This window comes from Ursus maritimus, unplaced genomic scaffold (assembly GCF_017311325.1).
Source record: "Ursus maritimus isolate PB19 unplaced genomic scaffold, ASM1731132v1 scaffold_1, whole genome shotgun sequence".
NCBI lineage: Eukaryota > Metazoa > Chordata > Mammalia > Carnivora > Ursidae > Ursus > Ursus maritimus.
Genome location: NW_024423343.1, coordinates 18,153,093 through 18,164,640, shown reverse-complemented (window position 1 = coordinate 18,164,640; position 11,548 = coordinate 18,153,093). Strand labels below are relative to the sequence as shown.

The window sequence follows — 11,548 nt, the reverse complement described above, 5'->3', positions numbered from 1 at the left end:
TTTTAAACACAGCTGCTACAATCCCTTCTCCTGTAGGGGATCCTGAAGCCTAAATTGACAGTTACAACTTCCTTATGCTCCCACCGATGTCATGGCTTTCTTACTGTGATCAGCACCTTGACTGGATCAGACTGGGTTGAGCCCAATCTTTATTTCTGCAGGATCTGAATCTTTGATGTTCCTGGTTTTGTTTGGTTTCTACAGGGTTTTTTGTTGGACCAATACTACTGGGAAGAAGAACACAAAGAACCCAGGTTAATTCCTCTGGCTTCAATAATAATCTTTTTTTGTCCTCATTTTGTAGCAGCAACTCAACTTCTCCCTGGTAACTGGAGTCAATCACTGCGGTTAATTTAGTGATACCCATATCTGTCTACGGTTCAGTGGCATGAGGAATCCAAAGTGACCAGGTGGTAGTCTCAGCTTCCAATTCAACTCTGACTATGACTGTGGTGTAAATATTCCTCTCTTGGGCACTAGCACGTGCAAACTCATCATTCAGAAGATGGGAAGCAAAGATTCCTTCAAAGATTTTGAGGTATAATAGTGAGGGGGCCACTCTGACCTTTACCTTTTGGTTCCAAAACTCTTGGAGATGAATAAAACAACCACTCTGTAAGTTCACTAATGGCGAGTGAGTGTTGTCAGAAGTATTGTGGACAGAAAGGGCAAATCCAAATTATATCCGGAATATAATTCACTGCATTTTTTCATGGTGAAAGGGGTTTGAAATAAAAATCTGTCACCAGGTGTGCCATATTGGGAGCCCAATATTATCCTCTGCTGCTGGCAAACTGGTATTCAGAGGTGGCTGTAATCATACCATTCATGAGGACGGAAATTCACATTAGTAAGCCTATGCATAGCTTCATTTCTTGCCACCACATCCATTGATATATGGGCCCATTAAGAAAGCACCAGGGTGGCTGGAGAAAGAGGATGACTGATATCCACAGAATTGGCCGTTTCCTAACCTGATTACTGACAAGCTTTTCTATAGTCTATATCTTCTCATGGTTATTTACACAGGAAACCATGACTATCTTCAAACTCTGTATTCATCCCAAGTGATCCCTCTCAGACTTTCTTGCCACAGATTTTCTTATCTTGTTCTATTCAAACCCCAGATCAGCCAACCAACCTGTTAATCATGAATATTGTTATCAGTATAGACACCTCAATTCTTTTCTTCTTCAATTCCAAGTGGACCACCAGATCTACCAACAAAACTTCCCACAAAGGAATTGGTCTTCACCAATGTAGTCCACAGACACTTCTGAATTGTGCTGTAATGTAGCACCCTTCCACTTCTAGCTGATGCCTGCATTTTGTGCAAACATCCATAAATTGGCTCTGTGCTTTCCCCCAGTCTGTTAGCTGGTCATAGAGAATTCCCCGTAAGGCAATAATAAGGTTATGGGAAAGGCAGTGAAGCAAGGAAGCTACCTTCTCATGCAACTTTTTTCATCCAGGTCTTCTTGGGCCCGGTCTTGTATACACCATTTCCATTTAACCTCCAATGCTATGGTTTAGTGGACTGGATAATACCCAATGCATAATTATTGGTTGTCCCATGGCCAGGTGTTCAGTATACCAGGACCTGGTAGGAAACTAAGCTGCTCTTCAAATGGAGAATAGCTGATGGCCTAAAAGGGCACCACCTTCCTTTAAAATCCTAGGGATCTACACTATACTAATCTTACTGGGGTTTGCCAGAGGATTCATATGACATTACAGTCTGCAGACACTTCCAGCGCTACTGAGATCACTGGTCATAATTATCAAGTAAAAGGACAGCTTGCATTGCAACCTGGAATTCCTGCAGAATGTTTCTTTGCTTCAGGCCATACTAAAAGCCTAGTGGGTTACTGGTAAGTGGGTCAGAGTAGCACATTTAAATGTGTTTTATGTTGCCTCAAATGCCAAAGAGGCTCATTCTTCCATAAAAAGTATTGTCTCTTTTTTATTGTGGTAGATGTTCAAGGTTAATTAATTTGTCTCACTTTACAGAGGGCATCTTGACATGCCACAGATAATTGGACCATAGAAACTTCATTAATGTGGCAGGACTCTGAACTTTCTTGACATTCTTCTTCTGTGCATGTGTCTTATGACATCTAGGGTACATGCTATTCTGTCCACCATATTCAATTGCCACAATATCATCAAAATAATGGACCAGTGTGATTTCCTGTTTCCTCTGATGTCTTGGGTTGAGATTTGAAATGATGAGGGTCTTTGGCTTGTTTGGAGGACTCCTCATGCTTTTTGTGTTGACTTGTGGTTTTGAAGATGTGTTTCTAAGCTGTAATGAGCACTGGCTTCAGGTCAGAATTAAACAAAAACCTTATTTGTGTTACCAGCAACCCCCACACTATGAAATATATCTGGGACCCGGCTGTCCTACAACCCGATGGCTGTTGGATTTCTTTGAGTTCCTTTACCCTCTCTCTTCTTGTGGAATCAAAGCTGAAGGGTGCCCATTGGGGATTCTCATTGAAAGTTCAATCACTTAGAAGCCAGCAAATTTAAATATTCCTGGTTATCTCCCAATATCATACTATAATCAAAGTTTTTGTTCACCTTTGGGCAAAAAGAGATAAAGAATAATAGTTGTACATATGGGGAAACATTCCAAGGGCCAGTGGGACAGGAAAAGTCAATATCACTTCAAATGGAAAATGTGGGGACTCATCAACAATTGTCTTTTAGGTATAATTTTCCCCCTTGGGACCATATAAATTTTATCCTTTCCTGTTAAGTGTGGGAATTAACCTATAAATTCTAGATGGTGAGGCAACCTTGTTGACCTTGGCATGGTGACTGTCTGAGGATTGTACTATGTATCAGAAGCTGTGTGGTGTCCGTGGATATCATCTTTTACCAATTTATAAATGTTACCTTTTTAAAAAGATTTTATTTATTTATTTGACAGAGAGCACAAACAGGGTCTGGGGAGCAGCAGGCGGGGGGAGAGGGAGAAGCAGGCTCCCCACCAAGTGGAGATCCTGGTGTGGGGCTTGATCCTAGGACCCTGGGATCATGACCTGAGCTGAAGGCAGATGCTTAACTAACTGAGCCACCCAGGCGCCCCATAAATGTTACCTTTCAATGAAGTACTTACTCCAATGTCTGTATTTATGAACTCTTTGGGTAGAGGAAAAAGGAGCTTCCCTAGATTTCAAATTTGTAATAAAGGCCATTTTAAAAGAAAAATGACGACAATGACAACAACAACAACTAATGGACCAGTGTGATTTTCTGCAGGGTAGCAAAGTAAAAAATACCTTTCCAAGCCACATTTTTACAGAGAACAGGAGATTTGGTAGAGCCTTGTTTCTTTTTTGCTTTTTAAAAAGTGTGACTACTAGAAATTTTTATTTTTTTGAAAATTTTAAATTACGTATATAATTATAAATTATATTTCTACTTAACAGCACTGACTTAGAAAATTCTTTCTTTTTCATTCTTTTTTTTTTTTTAAGATTTTATTTATTTATTCGACAGAGATGGAGACAGCCAGCGAGAGAGGGAACACAGGCAGGGGGAGTGGGAGAGGAAGAAGCAGGCTCATAGCGGAGGAGCTCGATCCCATAACGCCGGGATCACGCCCTGAGCCGAAGGCAGAAGCTTAACGACTGCGCCACCCAGGCGCCCCTCTTTTTCATTCCTATCAGGGAAGATAGCTGGAAGAAGTTTGCATTCACATTGCAGAGATAATAGTATATCCTAAAACTGTCTTACTTCAGTTGTAAGAATTTATAGATATTCCTTTTAAAATTTTATTTATTTATTTATTTATTTATTTTAGAGAAAGAGAGAGCGAGAGAGAGAGAGAGAGAGAGAGAGCGCGTGCACAAGCATGGGGAGGGGCAGAGGGAGAGAGACTCCCCACCCAGCATGGAGCCCCATGAAGGGCTCAATCCCATGGCCCTGAGATCATGACCTGAGCCGAAATCAAAAGTTGGAGGCTTGACCAAGTAAGCCATCCAGACGCTCCTAAAGTTTGTAGATATTCTTAATTTAATGTACTGAATGTACTGCGTTTTCCTTTATTTTTTGCACTTTCATTTCCTCTTTAAAAATCTTTTCTAACCATTAAGACATGAAGTTATTCTTATACTATCTTCTATTTTTAAAGAAGATTTTATTTATTTGAGAGAGAAACAGAGAGAGAGCATGAGTGGGGTGGAGGGGCAGTGGGAGAAGGAGAGTGGGCTCAATCCCAGGACCCTGGGATCATGACCTGAGCCAAGACAGATGCCCAACCCACCAAGTCACCCAGGTGTCCCAATACCACACTTTCTTAATTACTACAGCTTCATACTGAGTATTGATAGCAGGTAGAGCAAATCATCCCATCTTCTTCTTTTCAGAAACATCTTTTCTCCTATTCATTTTTTACATTTTTTACTTTGAGAAGTTCATAGTTGTTATTATTTATTATTGAAGTATAACTTATAACCAAGAAAGTCTATAAACTTAGGTTTGTAGCTACATGATCATTAGTATATGTACACAACTCCATAAATTCGTAGAAAAATCAAATCCTGATACCTGCCCATTTGCTTACACTGAGTATCCAATGAGTGTGAGAGGACTTGAAAAGTATAAAGCTCTGCAAACAGGATATTCTGGTGTTCAGCTGGGTTGAGCATAGGTGGTCAGATTACCCACTCCCTTGAAGCTACCAGGAGCAAACTGGCAAGAGCCATCAAAATGTTTAATGTGTGTACACTTTGGTTATAGCACTTCTCTCTTGATTCTTGGGAGCAAGATGAGTGGGAGATGGCTGGCAGGTGTGGTAATGCTGGAGAAGGAGACCCTCATAAAATAGCAGGGTCCAGGCGTGTCTGACATGGAAGGGATGCAACTAGGCCACACAGCGCTGGTAGATATGGGTAGGGAAGGCTGCATTCCCGCTGTGGTCCTTCTCTCACTTTCCCCACTTCAGGTCACTGGAGGGAAGACAAGACAAAAACCAGCCTTCTACCAGCACCAAAGAGCTGTGCTCTCTTCCTTGCATCCCTGTTCTGGTCCACCCCTATTCTTTCACTTCAGGGGCTCTGGCTGTATCCAAACCCCACCCATCCTGCCTCAAGACAAATCACAGAAAGCGTTTGCATGAAAGTCCACTTTAATGATCCAGATTAGGGACATCCTAGGACTGCCCCTCTGGAGGGCAAACAGGAGGGCACTGGGGCAGAGGGGATTCACATGAGGTCTCAGTCAGCAACAAGGTTGCGGCCCACAGTTGGGGGTGGCTCAAAGAAGCCCTAAAACAAGAAGAAACAAAGGACCGGAATCATTATATGGGAAGGTGGCCTCTTCCTTACCTACTCTCCTTCACAAAATGCTTCAATGAGAGCCTGATTTATGTAAGCTACAATGACTCAGCCCACCCATTGTCTATCCCCTTGGCTCCCACGGATAGTTCACCCTCCCTCCCATGCTTTTCCTTTGGGCTCTGGGCTGGGGAAGAACGGCAGCACCTTGTTTGCATTCACAGAAGCACCATGGCAACCATTCCTCACAAGTGGGTCTGTCACTTAGCTCTGAATGCCTCGACCCAGCAACCAATCCAGGTTTAGGAAGACCAGCTGTCACTTGATGGGGTGGGAACTGGTTTCCCAGGAGAGCCTGAGGGGCTGGAAGCCCCCTGAAGTACAGGTTCCTTGCAGGCTCTCAGTTTTCATGCTTGCTCTCCTCAAAGATATTATACCCCAATATCATAAGAGGGACCTTTTGAAATTGTGTATCACATTATGACATCCCCTTCCTTGAAACTTCCCAGTGAAGTTGTCACTACACTTAAAATCCAAACTTTTCACTACGATCCATGAGCCCCTGTATGGTCATTCTGGGGCCTACTTCTGCCACTGACTTTTCCATCCATAAAGTGAATGGTATACCTGCCTCAGGGCACTTTTGTCACTGCAAGCCTCTCTGCCTGGGATGCCCCTCCCTTATACCTTCCTCTCACTGCCACTTTCTTGCAATTTAGGTCTTAGTCCAAAAAAAAAAAAAAAAAAGACTTTCATCAGTGTGGAGGAGTCTGAAGTTTGGAACAGTCTAATTCTCACTGCAGTCCCTGAGAGGAAGGGCAGGGGCTATGCAAGGGAAAGGTTTAGGAATCAGGAGACCTGGGTCCAGTCTTGGCTCTGCCATGAACCTGCTGTGCAGCTCTGAGTAAGTCCCTTGACCAGCCTGGGCCCCAATGTCTCAACTACAAAGACAGATGGGGGTGCCAGTTGGGTGTTTTATTTTGTTTTAAGATTTTATTTATTTATTTAGAGCATGACTGGGGGAGAGGCAAAGGGAGAGGAAGAGAGAGAATCCCAAGCAGATTTCACGCTGAGCGAGGAGCCCAATGCAGAGCTCGATCCCACAACCCTAAGTTCATGACCTGAGCTGACATCAAGAGTTGGATGCTTAACTGACTGAGCCACCCAGGCACCCCTTGATGAGTGTTTTAAATCTGGATTCTGAAGAGTTCAAGCATCTCAAGGAGATAACCCAGAGCCTTGCCCAGGTCACTTTGCCCAGGCCATGGAGTAGAGCAAGGAGAGGAGGGAGTGTTGAATGTAAAGGTCTCTGGGCTACCTCTCCCACTGATCCAAAGGAGCTTTGCTACCCTTTGTTATATGCAAAGGACAGTATGGAGAAAAAAAGGACTTTTAATTTAATCTTTTTTAATTTGGCAATTTTCAATGCCTATTTGGGACTCAATGTCTATGCACAATCCTTTAGATCATTTCATCCTTAGAGGGTCCCAGTATCTGCCCTCCCAACCTCTCATACTGATACCCACTGGTGTTTCTGTGAGAGAGAAGGAGGATCCCTCCTTTGATTGGGAAAGGAATCACTTTGATTGGGAAAGGAAAGAACTTTTCTTCAGCTTATCTGTTCACACCTCAGTCTCCAATCCCTTCTTCATAGGGACCTCCCTCATTTAAACAGCTTGTTGGTGATTCCAACCTCCGGAGAAAAAGTAAGCCCCTTACCTTGACAGGGTTGGCAGCCTCTCTTTTAAGGGTCTTCAGATACACTTTGGAAGTAAAGCACTGCTCGCTGTTCACTTTGGCCATTGGGCTCTGGGAAGGGGGAAGCCAGGAGTCAAGACGAAGGCAGAAAATGATGACAGGGCTCCAGAAGGGAAAGGTATAGGACCCAAAAGTCAGGGATTGAAAATTCTTGAGAAGACATGTAAGACTTACCTTGGGAAATAGGAGTCGAAGTTTCTCCTTTTGCTTGCCCCTAAAGAGACAGGGATGACATATGGAAGCTACACTTGTAACACCCATCTCCTCTCCCTTTGCAGATATCACTAATGGCTAATGGATTTGTTTTTCATGGATCCCAGGCAGAACCTCTCAAAGATCATTCTCATACTCCTGCCAGCAGCTCTTACCTACAGTTTTAACATCTGTTCCCTCCCTGCTGTCTGTCTGATAGACAGCATGGACCGGCCATAGGCCTCACGCACCTTATCCCAGTGGTTTTGGTGGGAAAGGCTGCCTGCCCATGCCTCAGACATGGATCTTGGGGGTGGAATCTGCTAATGTGCTTCTGGGCCATCACATCCTGGGTAATGCCATCCTTCCAGAACAAACCTGCAGGGTAAAAGGATGTGGTGAATTGACACCTGGGACACACTGACTGGTCCACTCCAGGAACCATAGTGAGATCAGCAATCCCCCTCTCCCTCAAGTAGATAAAGAATCACAACTCGTGCAGAGAACTAAATGAACTGGTGTATACATGTTGCTTAACATAGTGCCTGGTGTGTAGTAAACCTTCAACTAGGATTGTATGCTGTTTGCTGATTCATTTGATGCTATTGTGAGGGTTTAAATGACATTAGGGTATAAAAAATGCCTAGAAAACTTAGGCAGTGATTCCTAAACTTTAGTGTGCATTAGAATTCCCAAATTCTGGAATTTCCAATTCCAACAAATTAGGGTCATCTGCGTGGCTCAGTCGGTTAAGTGTCTGCCTTCAGCTCAGGCCGGGCTCCCGGCTCAGCAGGGAATCTGTTTCTCCCTCACCCTCTCTCCCGCCCCCTGCCCTGCCCTTGCTCTCTCTCTTTCTCTCTCTCTCAAGTAAATAAATAAAATCTTAAAAAAAAAAAAGCCACAAATTACTGTTCCTCACCCCCAGAGTTTTTGATTCAGTAGGTCTGGGGTGAAGCTCAAGAGTGATCATTTCTAACAAGTTCTCTGGTGATGCTGATGCTGCTGGTCCTGGGATGCACTTTGAGAACCACTGCTCTAAGGCCTTATGCACATATTAGACATTGGTAGTAGTAGCAGTTATATGAACTCAAGGTAGATTTCCTTTCTGACCCTTTCCTCCATCCATGAAATTCTGCTCTAAGGAAGGTCAGCCATCTGTCTCCAAGGGATTTTTCACTCCCTTTCATTCCTCCTGTCTACTCATCATGCCATTTCCTCTGCTTCCTATTCAGAAGCTGAGGGATGTGTATGTGTGTTTTCCTAACTGAGAACCTAAGGACTGCTGGCTATGGAAAAACTCAGATAACTCTAGGGGTTGGGATTGATCAGAAGGAATTGGATGCTGGCCTCTTCCAGGGGTTTCTTCTAGAGGCCCCTGCTGGGCTCTTCTAGGGTGTTCAAGAACAAACAGCCCACCTGTCCAACTCCACCCCCATTCCAGTCATACCCCCTTCTCCATGAGGTGAGCATGACAGGAAAGTTTCAAGCAGAGACATCTGGGGAAGAAAGCCCATCCTCAGATCAAACAGCCCCTCACTCTTTCCAACTTTTTTGATCAGGTCCCAGCCTCTCTTCCCCAGCCCTTACTCACCTTGGGGCACAATATGCTGGAATACAACTTGTACGTGCTGGAAGACTGGAGTAGCAAATCCTTGGAGGGTCCAGAGCTGCCCCGCTCCCACTTGGCCCTGACCATCTAAGAGACAGAATGGTGGCATCAGCAAGGAGCTTGGCCAGAAAGCTTTCAAATCCCAGCTGAAGAAAATCAGCTTTCTTCCACTATTACCTCTTTGTTCCCTGGTCTCTGTCCCCCTCACCACATCCCTTCCTCCTCTCAAGTCCCCCTTCTTTTCATTTTTCCCTTCCCCCATCACCACCTGCCCTGTTCTTCAGAACCTCATTCACCTTTGATGCCAACTTCCAGATAAGAACCAAGCTTACAAGCAAAGAGCAGCCTTGGAGGGTGAAGTAAGCAGAGACTCAGAAAGCTACACACATGGAATTGATAATCAGGTGAACAAATGGGGCGTGGGAATCAGGTGACCTGCATCTCAAAGGCTTGGAAGCCTGGAAAGGATTAGAAAGGAGGCCTGGAATCCTCTGAGGAAGAAAGTATTGGTGTGTATAGGGTTTGTGTGTCTGGATCTTTGTCCTGAGAGCCACAGTTTATCTAACTGTGCATAGAGGAATGACAGAGTGTGGGGGAGGATAATCCCTAATGCTCTAACACCTTCATTATTCCAAGTAGATGGGGTAGACTTGGCCGAGAGTCCATTTTTTTATGTGGTGGAATTACCATGAGTCATTATGGACAGGCGTTAAGAAAAGGGACTGGTCCTCCGAAATCAAAAGGATTCCCATACCAATTTCCTGGCTTTCGGAAGGAGCAGCACCTCCAGCACCCTCATGAGAAAGAAAAGAGCTTCTTCTGGAAGGGGAAATTGTTGTCTGAGGCATCGCTCCAGGACGGATAGGAAAAGTGGTGACCTGGACACCCTCTGCCAGAGCCAAAGGCTCCTGGCGCTGTCCGTGGTGCTGAGGGAGCGACCAAAGCCTGGCTTGGAAGAGGCGTCTGGGCGGCAAAGAAGGCGAGGTATCCCTACAGGAACATCCCCTTCCCCCGCCACACACACACCTTTCCTGTCTTCCGCCACCAGGCCTCCTCCCACAGTTCTTCGCGAGCCCTCCGCACTGGCCTCTAAAACCCAAGAATCTGGGGGGGAAACTTGGCGTCAGACTAGGACTTTGAGCGCTCTTCCCCACGCGCCTGGCCCTGGAATCCTCGAGTATGCGCAGTCGGTCTCTGGCTGCTCAGACGTGAGTCAGCGCTGGTCTACCCCAAAGGCTCAGAGAGGAGGGAGAGGAAGAAGGATGGACTCGTTCCCCCTCCATTCTCTTTTACCCCAGCCTAACCTACCCCTTCTTATCAGAAATCAGAGAGCAGATACCAGCCTCTGAGGGCTTGTGATGAAATCCTAGCTCGTTTCTCTGCCCAGCTTTCTCTCTGGAGCCAGGACCCCGTAGTGCGTCCCTGCTCCTATTGTCCAAAAATCCGGGTCCCCTGCCTATCCCTCAGCCCTGGGCATCTCTTCCTTGGCCCCTCAGTGCGTCTTACTTCTCTTATGGCGACATAGGCGGGGCTTACTTCCCTCTGCCCACTCGTCTTTCCGTCCTCCTCCTGGATCCCCAATCTTCCTCTGAGGTCGCTTCTCTTAAGGCCAGATCCCATATGCCGAGGGCCACCTCAAGCCTGCGTCTCTTTCTACAAGATGCTCACTACATTTATCTCTTTTCACGGCCCCCCAATACATCCTTTTCCTCCTGAGTTCCAAACCTTGAGGTTCCCTCAGCCACTTCTCTCAGGAGCGCTCTCTGGCCTGCCCGCACCTCCCGTCCTCCCCCCCTCCCCCGCAGGTTTCCTCCTGACCGTGGCCACTAATGTCGCCGCAGCCCCCTGGGCGGCTGTTCAGCAGCAGGAAGGAGAGGAGCAGCCAGAGCCCCCTGGAGCTCCTAGGCCACAGCAGGTGCTGCATCCTCCCCATCTCGGCGCGCTCGCCCCCTCCTAAGTCGCAGAGAAAGTAGAGATAGCAGCCGGAGGAGCTGAGCGGGACTGTAGCTTCCCACACACAACATGCGCTGGATCTGCACAACCCTCTTTCGGCAGCTTGGCCAATCGCGGTTGGTCCCTGCCCCTGCGGACGCGTAGCCAACTCCTCCTTCCCTTTACCGCAGGCAGAAGCATTCCAACTCACCCCTAGGCGCCCGCTTTTTTACGTAAACCAGGTCGCAAGGACTACTGCTTCTACTCCCAGAAAAAACCGATTGCACGTAAGATGCGGGTGAGAATTGTACCTACCTCATAAGCTTGTTATGAGGATTAAATATGAATAGCGACTGGACAGTAGACAATGTAATTAGTCAATTTTTATTATCTTTGTTGCTTACTTTACCCTCACCTCTTAAAAATCTTCAACGTGCATGAGTTCAACCTGCAAAATATACCGTATATCCATCCACTTCTCTCCACATCCACTGCCATCGCCTTGGTTCAAACCACTGTACTCTTTGATAATTAGCTAACAAGCTAACTGATCTCTTGTGTCCATTCTTGTTTAGTTATAAGCTACTGTGTGAACTTTCTAAACCATAATCTGGTATTTCAACATTTTTTTTTACATTTAAAAAATTTTAAAAGTAATCTCTACCTCCAGCGTGGGGCTCAAACTCATGACCTCAAGATCAAGAGTCACATGCCCTACCACATCCACCACAGATGTCTGGTAGGCTGAATAATGGCCCCTCAAGATGTCCAT

General features: G+C 45.7%; 1 protein-coding gene across 1 annotated transcript; it reads right to left on the bottom strand.

Annotated features, from left to right (window-relative positions):
* Positions 1 to 5,225: 5,225 nt before the first annotated feature.
* RESP18 (regulated endocrine specific protein 18) lies at positions 5,226 to 11,274 on the bottom strand. The gene is made up of 6 exons (XM_008690583.1): positions 11,238 to 11,274; positions 10,663 to 10,797; positions 8,827 to 8,931; positions 7,487 to 7,613; positions 7,005 to 7,092; positions 5,226 to 5,276 (listed from the first exon to the last, which is right to left on the bottom strand). Exons 1-6 carry the CDS (start codon positions 11,272 to 11,274, stop codon positions 5,226 to 5,228), a joined length of 543 nt encoding a protein of 180 aa, XP_008688805.1.
* Positions 11,275 to 11,548: the final 274 nt, after the last annotated feature.

Excerpts from the sequence above, each read along its gene's own strand:
- RESP18 (XM_008690583.1), bottom strand. The coding sequence starts at position 11,274 with ATGGCAGTGGATGTGGAGAGAAGTGGATGGATATACG. Across the intron at positions 10,798-11,237 it reads GAGAAGTGGATGGATATACG|GAGGGGGCGAGCGCGCCGAG; the intron begins GTATATTTTGCA and ends TCTGCGACTTAG. Across the intron at positions 5,277-7,004 it reads AGGCTGCCAACCCTGTCAAG|GGCTTCTTTGAGCCACCCCC; the intron begins GTAAGGGGCTTA and ends TTCTTGTTTTAG.